Source organism: Myotis nattereri (assembly GCF_964212035.1).
Source record: "Myotis nattereri genome assembly, chromosome: 1".
Lineage (NCBI taxonomy): Eukaryota > Metazoa > Chordata > Mammalia > Chiroptera > Vespertilionidae > Myotis > Myotis nattereri.
The window spans coordinates 12,343,837-12,357,446 of record NC_138075.1 but is presented as its reverse complement, the minus strand read 5'-3'; the positions used below and the strand labels follow the sequence as shown (position 1 = coordinate 12,357,446).

The window sequence follows — 13,610 nt, the reverse complement described above, 5'->3', positions numbered from 1 at the left end:
AATCCTATAAGAAAATGCTCTAAGTAAATTAAACCCCTTTTCTGAAAATAATTCAAACACCAGTGATATTCATTGCTATAGATATAGAGGGAAAGGGAGGGTACACAGGCCTTTGAAATTCCCTGGAAGAAAGCCAAAGGCTCATCAAGGTCGATTTCCATATATACCATCTAAAGGGGGAACGGAGGAGATTTTATAAAAATTATGTATTAATTTCTGAAAGCGGAGGGAGTTCTTTTTTCTTAATTAGGATGTCTATGGTGGTCATTAAAATTAGCATTACTCAAACCTGCCTGCCTAAATTTCACCCGGTACCAAGCAAAAATGCAAAGACATTCTTAAGTTCCCAATTTCACAGGCTATTAGAACGACAATATGCAATTGCATGGCCTATAAAACAACGATAAACATGTGACATCATTCAAAACTGTTTGAGCTACTCCAGAAACCTAAAGATAAATGTCACTTTTCTTAGCCACGTTTATATTCACCCACGTGGCCAGCCCTCAGCGTGTACATTTAAGGAAAAGAGGCTTAAACCTACCAAACAGGTCTAAACCAACCAAAATGCACTGGAATGCCTCACCTTAAGCCCAGGACAGTTCTAAATCTCTTGGTCCAACCAAATCCACCTGATTTGGGCCCAGTGTACCACTCTGACACCTGGCCAGTCAACAGAGGCTGGTGGCCCGAGGAGCCAGCCAATTCCAGCTGATCTATAGAGCAGATATCCAAAACAGCAATCACCCAAAAGTACTTTCTAGAAGTATTTAGCATGCATCTTACTGCTATTTTAAACCATCTATTCCTCTTTAACTTTGGCTATTTCCAAAGAAACTTAATTGCAAAAGTCGAGATGAAAGTCTGAATTCCTCGAGCGCACCGCATGGGAGCTTGGCACAGCAGCTGATTGTGGGCTGGTCAGCAGGAAGGCTGTCCCCCTGCAAATGATGCTTGCAGGGACAAGGGGTGTCTGAACTCTGAGCCTCAGAACTAACCACAGTCACCCATCCAGGTACGTGTGGATGTTAGGGGTCAGCCAGGAATACGTGGCCCTCCATGGTGAACAAATTGCCAACAGACACCCAAAACATCCGGAGCACTAAAAATACGCAACGGGGTTTGATTTTACCAGCCTGGTTGATGCTACTGTCACATCCGAACTGCCGCGTGATTCCAAGTTCACCAAAGCAAGCCAAGCACGTCTAGAATAGGACCAGTAACGACAGACCAAAAGGAGCAGTCCTGGTTTCAGACTAGCAATTCACAGCAACCAGAAGATGTGAGTAGGAAGAAATGACAGACCCGACCCACAGCAGTCACACTTCTCCCGTGCCCACTCCTCAATAGGACAGAACTCTGCTGGTTGGCACCAGAAGAGATGGTGGGGAAGGGGGAAGGGACCGGGTGCTTGTAGAGACCTACCTTGTAGAAGGGCTCCGTTTCTCTTGAAGAAGGTACTGCCCGGCCAGATGGGTGGACCTGATGTGCTGAAACAGAAAAGAAAGCAGAATAAGGATGGGCTCATTTACACCCACTCACCTATACTCTGAGCAACCCATGCTCTGAACATGTCACTCAAAATGACCTCAAAATGCTTTCCCAATTATGTATTACTAGAGGCCTGGTACACGAATTCATGCACGGGTGGGGTCTCTTGGCCTGGCTGGCAATCGAGGCCTATGGGGCGGGGAGGGGTGGGGGGACAGCCGGCCAGGGGGAGAGACCCCGAGAGGTTGGCTGGGCTGGGAGGAAGGGAGGGAGGCAGCGGGAGATTGGCTGTGGGAGTGCACTGAGCACCAGGGGGCAGCTCCTGCGTTGAGTGTCTGCCCCCTGGAGGCCAGTGCACATCACAGCAACTGGTCAACTAGTCGTTCTAGTCATTTGGTCTTAACGGTCGCTTAGGCTTTTATATAAATAGATTTATAACCTCTGAAAATGCAACTTTAAAAACCATTACTTTTGTTTTATGATGAATGGGCTTCATCTTTCACAGTGCAGAAACAGTCCATGTGGAATTGGGGTTACCATCTGGACCCTGCTACCTTCTGGGCATTAGAATTGTTTGTGGATAAACAAAATGGCAAATTCATACAGTTCAACGCCATTGCTTATAACTTTTGCTAACTTGTTCTTGGTTTTATGATTTTATGTGGCAAAGAACTTCTATCCCTGCCTGAGACCAGGTGGGTTTTCCAACACTTCCTGGTGCCACCTGCCTATTTATAAATGCAAACCTGCCTCTCTTGGCTTTCCCACCATCAAACCCTTAATATACAGACATGACCTTGATCGACTCTCTCCCTCCCCTACCTTCTTGTTTCGCATCCTGTTTTCAATTTCTTGGCTTAAAATGTTGCACTCCATCCCCTATAATACATTTTTCAAATGTCACCACCCACAGTCTGGTAACAAGAGAGGCAAGAAAATAAGGAAGATCAATATATCACAAAGACACTTTACTGCATTTATAGACAAGCATTTTCACTGTTTTAAAATACCCAGTGAAAAACTTTATAACCGAGCCTGCCTGAATGAAATATCCTTGGAGTGGAAAGCAGGTTATTCTAAATCAAGCAGTGAATGTTAGAAAGCACTTAGTAAAAAAAAAAAAAAAAAAAAAAAAAAAAGGTTACTACATCCAGCCCAAGAGGCAGCATAAGCTACTTTCAGCAAAATAGTTCATGGCAGCTGAACTGGTTTGGCTCAGTGGATAGAGCGTCGGCCTGCGGACTGAGGGGTCCCAGGTTCAATTCCAGTCAGGGACATGTATCTTGGTTGTGGGCACATCCCCACTGGGGGGCGTGCAGGAGGCAGCTGATTGATCTCTCTCATCGATGTTTCTAACTCTCTATCCCTCTCCCTTCTTCTCTGTAAAAAAATCAATAAAATATATTAAAAAAAAATAGTTCATGGCAAACGATACTGGTTAACGCATCATCAATCACTTTCAATATTAAAAAAATAAAAAGCTGGTCCAAATAACACATGTGTCAATTGGGCAGATGGACACACGCAGGGAGAATAAGAAATCGGAAGGGCTATACGACTGATGACTGCTTCACTGATGCCCAGGGTCCCTAGTAATGCCATACTGTTAACGAAAGGAGAAATGCCACGGACCCGTGCTGCTGATGGACACATCGTTACCAGAGGTACAAACAGTATTGCGGGTCCATGGACACATTCCATAACTGGGAAGTAGAAGGAATAAAAGAGCGACAGCGCAAAAACACTATTCAACAGCAGATGATGTCAAGTGTGCTAGAAAACACATTGTAACCCGCGATGTACATGAACCTTTTTGTTCTACTGTGTTTGGATCCACTGTACTCAGACTGAACGGGAATAACCCAAATCCGTGATGGCTTTTCCTGCAACCCTGATCCCCCCAGCTCTGGCCATGGTGGCCTCTGGGTGGCCAGGAGTTGCCCAGGGCAACAGCAGACCTGGCTGGGGTCGCAGGGCTGTGGGATGATGGCAGCAAGCTGATTTCTCTTCTGTCTCATTCCTGGCCTATTCCGTTCTGAGGCTTTGCAGCTCAAAGTTGAATGAAGAATAATATGCACTAAAAGGCTTAAGATTATCTTTTAACAACCCCAGCCAGCTCCTGGGATTTCACCATAAGAAAGCAGGAAGCAGCAAGCTGGCTGTTGCCAATACTCAATCACCTGATTTCTAAAGATATTTAAAAACCAAGGACTTCATTATAGAGGAGCTGGTGCTTCAAGAGAATTCAATAATTGAGTATTACTGCAGGAGCCTGAATATCTAGCTTACTGCCACCCAAATCTCCTCTTTATCCTGACCTGGATTTGGCTGAGAACCAAGTAGATGCCAGCGATGGGGTAAATGGGGAAGCGAGGGCGGGTAAATCCAGTGGTTTAGATAAGGAAAATTCTCTATACCATAGAAATCTACTTAAAGGTTTCTACAACATCCTTTTAACGTAGCTAAGTCTCCAATCACTATTCCCGCTGCCCTGCTATGTGGTCTGTGTAATCTGTAGCCCAGTAATGGAGAGAGATTTGACTGGCTACCCACCTGCTCCAGCCTGGCCCCCCATTGGGACTGATGAATTCACCTGTGGTCTTCCTAGCTCAAGGTAAACTGGTTCACATCACACTCATTACAAAGCTTTTGAGCTCACTGGCCCCATATTCTACATTCTTTTTTTTTTGGATGGTCCCTCAAAATGACATCTTCTAACTATTAGCACATTCAAGGATGTATTAAGTGCTTACTGAGAACTGTGCTGGATGTTAAGAAGGACACAGGAAGTGAGGGAGGGGGATTAAAAGGCACCTTTTATGGCCTCCAGGAGTTTTACTGACATACCTAGCTCCAACCTCCTAGGATTCTATCTAAAGGGACAGGAAATGCCCACAGAAAGGTCAATGGTTACAGTCCTGTGGCTGCAGGTTGGAGAAGCTGCAAACTGATTTTTCCCCTCGATGTGGAGTTGTTTTCGGTTCACTGGACTTTAAAGCTCAAAGTGAGCTTAAAACATGATATGAAATTACTTAAAAGCGTGTGTCAAGCCCAGTAATTCAGAGAAGGCGCTGTGGTCAAGGTCTTTGTGGGAGAACCTGAGTCACCCTGGAAACCACCCATTCATTCGGCAAACCAAGAGAAGAGGGTGGGGGACTCTCCACTCAGTGCTAGGTGCTGGTGACTTGTATATGGTCCCTTCCACGACTTCTCTAGGACCTCTTCAATCTACCAAAGCACATTTTCATTACCACACAATGGTGCTCACGTTGCTTGACGGGGGACAGCAAATTCCTGTTTACGGAGTAAGCCACCAACACGTTTCCAGGGAACCCTCCAATCCTGTGGGAGGGTAGGCAGGCAGGACTCACCTTCCTCCTTCTATGGACAAGGAGATAGAGGCCCTGAGCGGGGAGGGAATCACCCAAGTCATCTAGTGAGCAGCCCAAGACCACACCAGGGCTTGCGGGGCCAGCCCACTGTTCCCACACAAACACATCAACGGGCTGGCTTCATTCCTCACCTCCGGCTTTCCTCTTCCTGTCTCCCCGCACTGAACTCCTAGCTATCGCTCTGCATGGAAGAAGGCTGTGGATGGAATTTCACCAAGACTCTCTCCAAGGCTGCCCAGCCAGTGTGGTCCAGTGGTTGAGTATCGACCCACGAACCAGGAGGTCAGGGTGCGATTCCCAGTCAAGGCACATGCCTGGGTTGTGGGCTTGACCCCCAGTAGGGAGCATGCAGGAGGCAGAGAGTGGATCAACGATTCTCTACCATCATTGAATCATTGATGTTTCTCTCTCTCTCTCTCTGAAATCAATAAAAACATTTAAAAAAAATCTCTCTGAGGCAAAATCCCACGCTAGAAAAAGCAATCAGGCTAACCATATGTGAAACATGGCACTGGGCTCCTATTAGCAGAAACAATACAACACGGGGCCACAAATGTCTCATTTCAATGAGGTGCTAACAAAATTCCATGAACTTCAGCAACTATAAGCCAAACCTGCTTTGTGACAAAGGAAGCCAACCAACAGGACCAGAAAGGCAGTTGTGAACTGGCATTTGAGAACATTGATCCATCGGATCGTTAAGACCAGAGCTGAGTCAGCAAATCCCAAGAGACGAGTGGTATCATCCTGAACAGCACACCCAGTGTCTGCCTGAGACTCACAGTCCACCATCGCTCCCTGGGCCGCACACTCTCGGCTTCATGGCTTCGAACTCCCAACGGGACACCGTGACTCAACAGGTCATGGACCCCTAAGGTGGCTCTTGGCGCAATGATGTGATCTGTCACGTGTTTTCTCTACACCCGTGACCTTCACCACTGTGAGAATCGGCTGGACTGTAACCAAGACCCTGAGAGGCTCTGGCACCACCCATACCTGTACACTCACCAGCCTGGAGTTTCTCTAAGTCTAATGGAAAGCAAATTAAGGCCCTAGCCAGTTTGGCTCAGTGCATAGAGCATCGGCCTGCAGACTAAAGGGTCCTGGGTTTGATTCCAGTCAAAGGCACGTGTGTGGGTTGTGGGCTCAATCCCCAGGTGGCAGCTGGCCAATGATTCTTTCTTCACTGACATTTCTATCTCTCTCTCTCTCCCTCTTCCTTCCTCTCTGAAATCAATAAAAAAAATTTTTTCAAAAAAAAAAAGCAAATTAAGAAAAGTACTTTTTTTCTAAGCTGCCAAATGTGAATAGGTGTATCTAAAAGAAAGAACAGGATACAACATGATGACCCTCAAGGACACTGCGCTAAGTAAAATAAGCCAGACACAAAAGAACGAATCCTACATATACATGGTTCTATTTCTATGAGGTCCCTGGAAGAGTCAGGTTCACAGATAGAAAGTAAAATGGTGGTTTCCAGAGGCCGGAGGGAGCGGGGAAGTCATTGTTTAGTGGGTTCAAAGCTTCAGTTTTGCAAAGAACTGGCTGCACAGCTATGTGCATGTGCTTAATACTACTGATCCATACAATGGTTAAGATGGTTAACTGTAAAATGGTTAAGATGCTGTGTTTTTTATGTTGCATGTATTTTACCACAACAAAACATTTCTGTATATTGATTTCAGAGAGAGGAAGGGAGAGGGGGAGAGAGAGAGAAAAAAAAAAAAAAATCAGTGAATACACCTTGTACTGAGGATGGAGTACCCGGACCGGGAATCAAATCTTGACATCCTGGTTCATAGGTTGCCCCTCAACCACTGAGCCACACCGGCTAGGCTAAACACTTTTTAAGATATAAAATAAGAAAAAGAATTAATACAAGACAGACTCTGAAAAAGTGAATCAAAGTCTAAAGAGTTCGGGGCACTGAAAGACCAACTTCTGTGCCGTAGTTCTGAATGGCCCCTGCAGTCAGCATCGCTGCTAGAATGGTCCAGAGCACACACACTACAAGGCAGAAAGCCCAACCTAACTGGGGAAGGGGACACAGCGAGACCAGCCTGCACTGATCTGGTACATACAGAGGCCAGAGCTTGCTCCCTCTGCTTCAGGCAACTGTGCAGATTCCTGTCACGTACACTGAAAACTGTGCGAAGGCAATCCCTTTAGATAGTGAGATGTCTACCATCACACGGTGTTTCCCCAAAGCAGTTGCAACGAAGGGGAAATTCCTAAGAAAATATTTGGAATTCTATTGCTCTAATTTTAACTGTGGATTAATCACCAGGAAATAAGAGGAAAACAAACATGACCTATGCCACCACACACTGACCCAGCCTCCTGGGGGGCAGCAGGATGTGAGTCCTAGAAGTTTGGAATTTAGAAATCAGCGCAGTCTGACAAAGAGACATGTGTGGGATGGTCTCCAGTTTCACAAAATATCATAATTTGAGAAGCATCGCTAAAGAGTTCAGGAGCTGAGAGTTCAGAATTCTCAGGGACATTTTATAAAACTTCTGAAGTATAAACCCAGAGTGTGTGGATGGTGCTGTTGGAGGCAGTGAGACAGACATGAGCAGAGCAGGGACGATGGGCAGGTACGGAAGGTCACCAGGTAGAAAGCCCCAGGTGCCCAGCAATGGACAAGCAGTTGCAGGGGGGACCTTATCCCCAGGGTGACCATCCTCCCCTAGCGTGTCGCTGGTCCTGAGGTTTGGACCCCTGACCTTTCCTCCCTAGAGATAACATCTAGGCCGCAGTTTATTTCAGCTCCAGGCCCAGATAAGCAACAAAACCAGCCACAGCTGACGTCAGGACCAGCTGCATGGATAATGACCCCCAGCCTGAGACCACAACCCTGAAAGGACACACCTGGAAGGCTATTGAATAGTCTATTAAGCTCTTTCCCTGGGACAAACCCTAAAATCTCCACCCTTAAAAGCCTTAGGATGGAGGACCCAGTGGGCTCCCCCCACCCCCTCCCCCTGGCAGATAACCATTGGCTTCCTCACCCCCAAGCTCCAAGGCCCTTCCTTTGCCTCCATAAGTTGTTGCCTAAGCCCATTTCTCCTAGGAATTCCTAGAATACCCAATACATGTTCTCTTACAGTTTGGGTCTGGACTCTGCATTCTTTCCTGGCCAGAACCCAAGTACTGAGGTTTGTTCTGGCCCACCCGTTAGACACCTGGGGTCATTCCTGCCGCCTGCAACAGCCCTACGATCCCCTCCCCCGCCCCCCCCCAACACCCTCCCACATGCTTTTATTTTCTGATTACATAAAGTCTCTGTAACTTCTGACATTATCTCTTTAAAATCCTTTCAAATTTTAGCCTCCAAATACCCTTCTAACCTGGTTCTCCCATTCCTTCTCTCTGTTCTAAACATTCTGCCGGCTCTTTGTCAGCCTTGACTCCACAATGATAGGCATTCCCACAGTGTTAGCCTCTCTTCTTTTCTACTCAATATTCCTTTCCTAGGAGAGTTCGTGGGCCCATGGAAAACCTAGCTTCCCGAATTTTGTGTCTCTGGCTGACCTTGTCTCCAGACCCCGGAAAGTATCTGGCTGCATCCTGACCTACCACGCAGTGGTCACCCCCCACATCCCCCTCACCCTGCTCTGAACTTGGCTGAGAGTTCACAGCACACAGAAGAGGGCTGACATTATTCTACTACGTGATTTTATAAAATAGCTATCTGCATATCATAAGACAGAATTTTTTCAAACACTAAGGGTTAAAAAAATATATCTTATAGAAATACATCTCTTAGAATGGAAGTAGGCTATAGAGTAACATTTCTTCTTCACTATCATCAGCTCGGATAAAAACTGGAAAACCTTTAAAAAAAGGAAACAAAATTATAAATCTCATCATTGATGGTAAGTAAGAGCTTAGGTAATTTGGATTACTCTCTTCTGTGATTTCTTGATTACTTAGGAATATATAAATAACTAGATAAGTACATGTATATTTTTGATAGTATGGGATGCATGTTTGGGTGTGCTGAAAAAATCCTGCTGGAAGCTTCTGCTACAATTTTAGATGCATCCAGCTCACGCTACAATTTTAGATGCATCCAGCTCACGCTACATCTTAAGAACAGATGCAAAGGTGTTTATCATTATCTTTGTGCTACAGTTTCTAATTTTACATATGAAAACCAAGGCATCATTCAGCATAAAGTACATTATTTGCATGATATATTTGCATTTGTAAAACACCCACATTTACTTTTACTGCCTAATGGGCCCGATTAAAATGGGCCACTCTATATAAATGGAGCACACTGGTTCCCAACTCAATGGTGCTGATAAGAAAACGGCTCCTTTTAGATGCAAATGAACCTACTAATCACAATTAAAATGGTGGAATGGAGGAAAGCTGAGCAGCTGTTCCAGGAGCCACGCGTCCAGGGCCAATCCGGTTCCTAGGGGAATCTTCGGAGCAGCCTGGGACTTCCCAGAGGACATCTGCCCAGGGGCCAAGAGGATTGAGTGAACCTTCCCAAAATATCATAAAACAGAATGATGGCTGGGAGAGAGCAGGAGAAAGCCGGAATCTACGCTGACTGTGCAAGTGTGGCCATCAGCCTCCTCAAGGCCACAGGGTCTGGTTCAAAAGACATAGCTGGAAGGGAGGATTGTGCTTGTAAAGCTCACAGAGGAAAGACATATATATGAGGTGTTAAGCAACTGAGACATCCCCTTAAAACAGTGCCATCGCTATGGAAAACAGTAGGGTGCTTCCTCAAAAAATTACACATAGGGTTACCATACGATCCAGTGGTTCCTGTTCTGGGTGTATACCCAAAAGAACTGAAATCAAGAACTTAGAGATAGCCTGGCCCGTGTGGCTTAGTTGGTTGAGCATCATCCAGGAGGTCAAGGTTGGATTCCCAGTCAGGGCACATGCTCAGGATTAAGGGCATGATCCTCAGTAGGGGGCTTGCAGGAGGCAGCTGATATTCTCTCTCTCTCTCTCTCTCTCTCTCTCTCTCTCTCTCTCTCTCTCTCCCCCCCCACCTCCTCTCTGAAATCAATATATATATATCTCGACACCTCTTGAGTGAAACTATCATTTCGCCTTGATCTCAATGGCAGGTTTCATAAATCCTGGGGCCATCCCCCATCACCAAGAGGCAGGGAGGGCCGCCAACATGCACACCACGTATCCCAAGTTGGAACATCGTTTTGAGGCTGCGACAAACAACCACACACCACCTGATACAGACAGTGCAAAAACCATCACCTCCTCGATTTCACTGAACTAGCAGGACTTTCAGAGAAAAACCTCAGCAATGCAGACAAAGGTTTCTACGTCAGACCTTGATCCTTCAGGCTGGCAGAGATCAGGAGATGCAAACATGTAGGCCAAGTTTTGACAAGTCGGTTTCCTGGTACTTCCTGTAAGCTAACAACCAGTCAGACAGGAAAAGGACCTATAGGTGGGGCAACTGCGAATTCCCTGGGTGATTCATTTCCTCTTTCAGAGAGTCAGTCCCATCCCACACCCCAGCACTACGAGGAGGGAAATAAATGTTGATTCTGAAAAGCTGACACTTTAGAGCTGGACACCTCTGTCTAAACTTTACATCAAGGGCAGCAAATCTAGGCTCAAGTTGTATGTAACAGCACAGAAGTTGTTTTTAATCCTCACTCGGGATATGTTTTATTGATTTTAGAGAGAAAGGAAGGGAGAAGGAGGGAGGGAGGGAGAGAGCACGAGACACAGACAACAATATAAGAGAGAAACTTGATTGGTTGCCTCCCGTACACATCCCGACCAAGATCAAATCCAAAACCTAGGTATGTGCTCTGACTAGTGTAGGGGATGATGCTCCAACCACGTGTGCCTCCCAGCCAAGGTCAAAAGTTTATTTTTTTGTGAGACATGTTTCCTATGGTTTACTGGATCTATTTATGGTTGGTTTTGAAGTGACAAAAAAGCAAATTTTCCATTTCCAAAAAGTAATCTCTTATGTCTGCCAAGGCAACAAATATTGTGACTGGCACCAGCACCTACATTATCCTGATACTTCTGACTGAGCATCAAGAGCTGGCCCTACCCCCAAAGATGCTCCCTCCACCCCTTCCTCTCCCTGCCACCTCCCCCCATCACCTGTACCAAGGATCACTGCCTGCCTGTGACTTGCTCCTAGCCTCAAACTGCCCGGTATGTACCCCGAGCCTGCTCAGGAAGAGCAAGGAGGAAATGGGTGGGAAATCCAAGTGTGCAGTAAAATGGTTAACTGTAACACACCTAAACCTTACAGCCACTGGATTCTTCTAGAAAATTTACAGAAACAATCACTCCTCTCCTGGAAAGAAAACAAAGCCATAATGTTGTTAAACTTCCTGGACAGGATTAAATTCAAAGCGAAACATCAGAGCAATCAAGTAACATTACTTCTGGGCAGTAATTTTTGACATGAGGTGCGCAAAAATTATTTGGTACTAGAAGAGACTTTGTAGAACACTCTTCCCGGGTATAAACAGTCCGGGTGCCTGTGTGTGAGGCTTTTTGTTCTGCTTCGTTCCGTTCTGCACGTCCCTCTTCTGTGAATTTCTGGGGCATAGAAGATTTACCACATAATTGAAGCTTTAGGCCTATCCAGGAAAACCTTAGCTTCCTGAAACCTCTGGGGGAACCTGACTCCCACAGACAGAGGTGCCTCCTGGTGCCTGGTTATTTCACTCACGGAGGGGCTCACACCCTCCGGGGCAGGGCTGGCCAGCTAAGAGCTCCTAAAGGACACAGTCCCCCTCCCACTCGCCTGCAGAGCCCAGCACTCAATGGGGCTTGAGAAGGTCTTCCCAGCACGCTGGCTCTGCCCTGTTCACCAGCCCCGCCCCGCCCCTCCCCAAAGGCAACGCCCAACACAGCAGCTCCGCCCAACACAGCCGCTCAGTGCCATCCAGGGCTGGGACTGCTGTTCAGGCCTTGGGCTTTCCAGGGGAGACTGAGGTTTAGGGCTTTGCTTACAACGCTGGCATTAAACCTCAACCATCTCGTATCTGGCTATGCACCGCCTTTCCCGAGCTTCTCTGTGATCTTTGTTCAAAACCACCCCCTGGCTCCCTGGGGCCTGTGCCATTTCCAAGTTCCTTTGCTCTAAGCAACAGCTCACCTGGCGCCAGCTTCATCCCCGGCCACCCCTAGCCTTGTCTGGCCATCCCAGGTTGTTCATGGGCCCCTAGACACAGCCTCTCCCATCTGTCTTCACTCGCTGGGCTGCCCCAGTGGGAACCCTCCCTCCCTCGCTTCTCTTTGCAAACTCAAGCATTTTTTTACAAGCCTGCTCTTTCTTCCCATCCCCCTCAGTGCCCAGAGCAGATCCAGCCTTTCCTAGGCTGTGGCCTTTATAGGCATCACTCTGTATGTGCTGACATGGGACACACTGACTGTGTGGCTAGACTGTGAGCTCTCAGGGGACCACAGTTTAGTCCTATTGAAGTTCTCAGTGGCTGGCACGGAGTGCCAATAAATATCCACAGAAAACCACACTGGCCTTACCAAGAGCCGTATCAGGATCCTCACTTGGCAGCTAAGAACACCCATTCTGAAAGGGAAGTGCCGGGGTCCTGCACTAGCAGTGACTCAGCCCCTCCCACTGCACCAGGAAGTTTATACAACCCACCTCTCATGTCCTGTTGTCTCTGGAGTTCTGTGATCTACAGGAAGAGAAGTTTCCTGGATGCTTCTGTGCATCTAAACATTCCCTTCTTTTCGCAATGGACACCCAAAGGGCAGTCCTATCACTCGCTATTATCAGTGCATCAAGTGGAACCGGAGCGGGCAGCCAAGCGCTAAATTAGCATTGCTCTTCCCTGAGAGCTGCCGGGCTCTGAGCGGGCACGAGATGCCTGCGTAACTTTGAAGAAGAGATTTACACGCCCCTTTGTCTCCCACATAAATGGACTCGAGAGCGGCAGCCGTGCATAAATGATCCTTTCTTTCCACTGTTTATAGTTGAAAGCGGCCGTTTTCAGCTTCTCGCCGGTGATCACTCCACTAAAAATAGCTTTGATGCTGTCACATGCAAACTTGAGCAGAACCTGAAAGCGGTTCCCCTTTCAGTGCCGAGCCTGTCCAACTTTCAGAGAGAGGCAGCTGTTAACACACTCCAGCGTGTTTACATGATGCTAAAGGAGCCCGGCTCGTCGTTTTAAAGAAAGGCACTGAAAGGGACAGGAACGGGTTTGCTGCCTCTGGTGACAATGCTTGCTGCTGAGCTGGAGCCCAGGGAGGAACAGTGAGCCTGGCAGGGAAAACCCAAAGGGGAAAGTGCCAGTGAGCACAACTGTGGGGAAGGGGGGAGAGAGGGGGGGGGGAGGAGGGGGGACCTCTCTTGTGGTGTAAGACTTCCCACTATGCGAGTCAGGGGCAAGGGAGGTGGCAAAGAAAATGGTAATATAGAAAACGGGATTTAGCAACACGGAGTACTGTTTTTTAACTTGTTCAAAACTATCTAGAGCTGTTTTTAGAAATCAAGGAAATGAAGAATGAAATAGATTCAGCATCTTGGCCACTCCCTTGGTGCCTTCTATGGGTTCACTGGGCAGATGGAACCCTCGGGGTGTCTTCTGAAGCCCAGACCTAATCCACACAAATTGCAGAGCATGGGGCGTGGAAGACACAGGAAACTGCGACTTTCATCCCAGCTCCTTCTGGCCCAAGGGACCCGCGTGTCTGTCTTGTGCACAAGGGATGAGGTTTCAGTGACAAAAT

The 13,610-nt window shown here is 47.1% G+C and overlaps 1 protein-coding gene across 3 annotated transcripts in view; it reads right to left on the bottom strand.

Annotated features, from left to right (window-relative positions):
• FOXN3 (forkhead box N3) overlaps window positions 1-13,610 on the bottom strand; it is a 273,689-nt gene that overhangs the window by 109,068 nt on the left and 151,011 nt on the right. For all 3 annotated transcript variants that reach the window (XM_081099677.1, XM_081099676.1, XM_081099675.1), the window contains one exon: window positions 1,426-1,490. In XM_081099677.1, coding sequence (XP_080955803.1) covers window positions 1,426-1,490 — 65 coding nt within the window. The remainder of the gene's footprint in view (window positions 1-1,425; window positions 1,491-13,610) is intronic.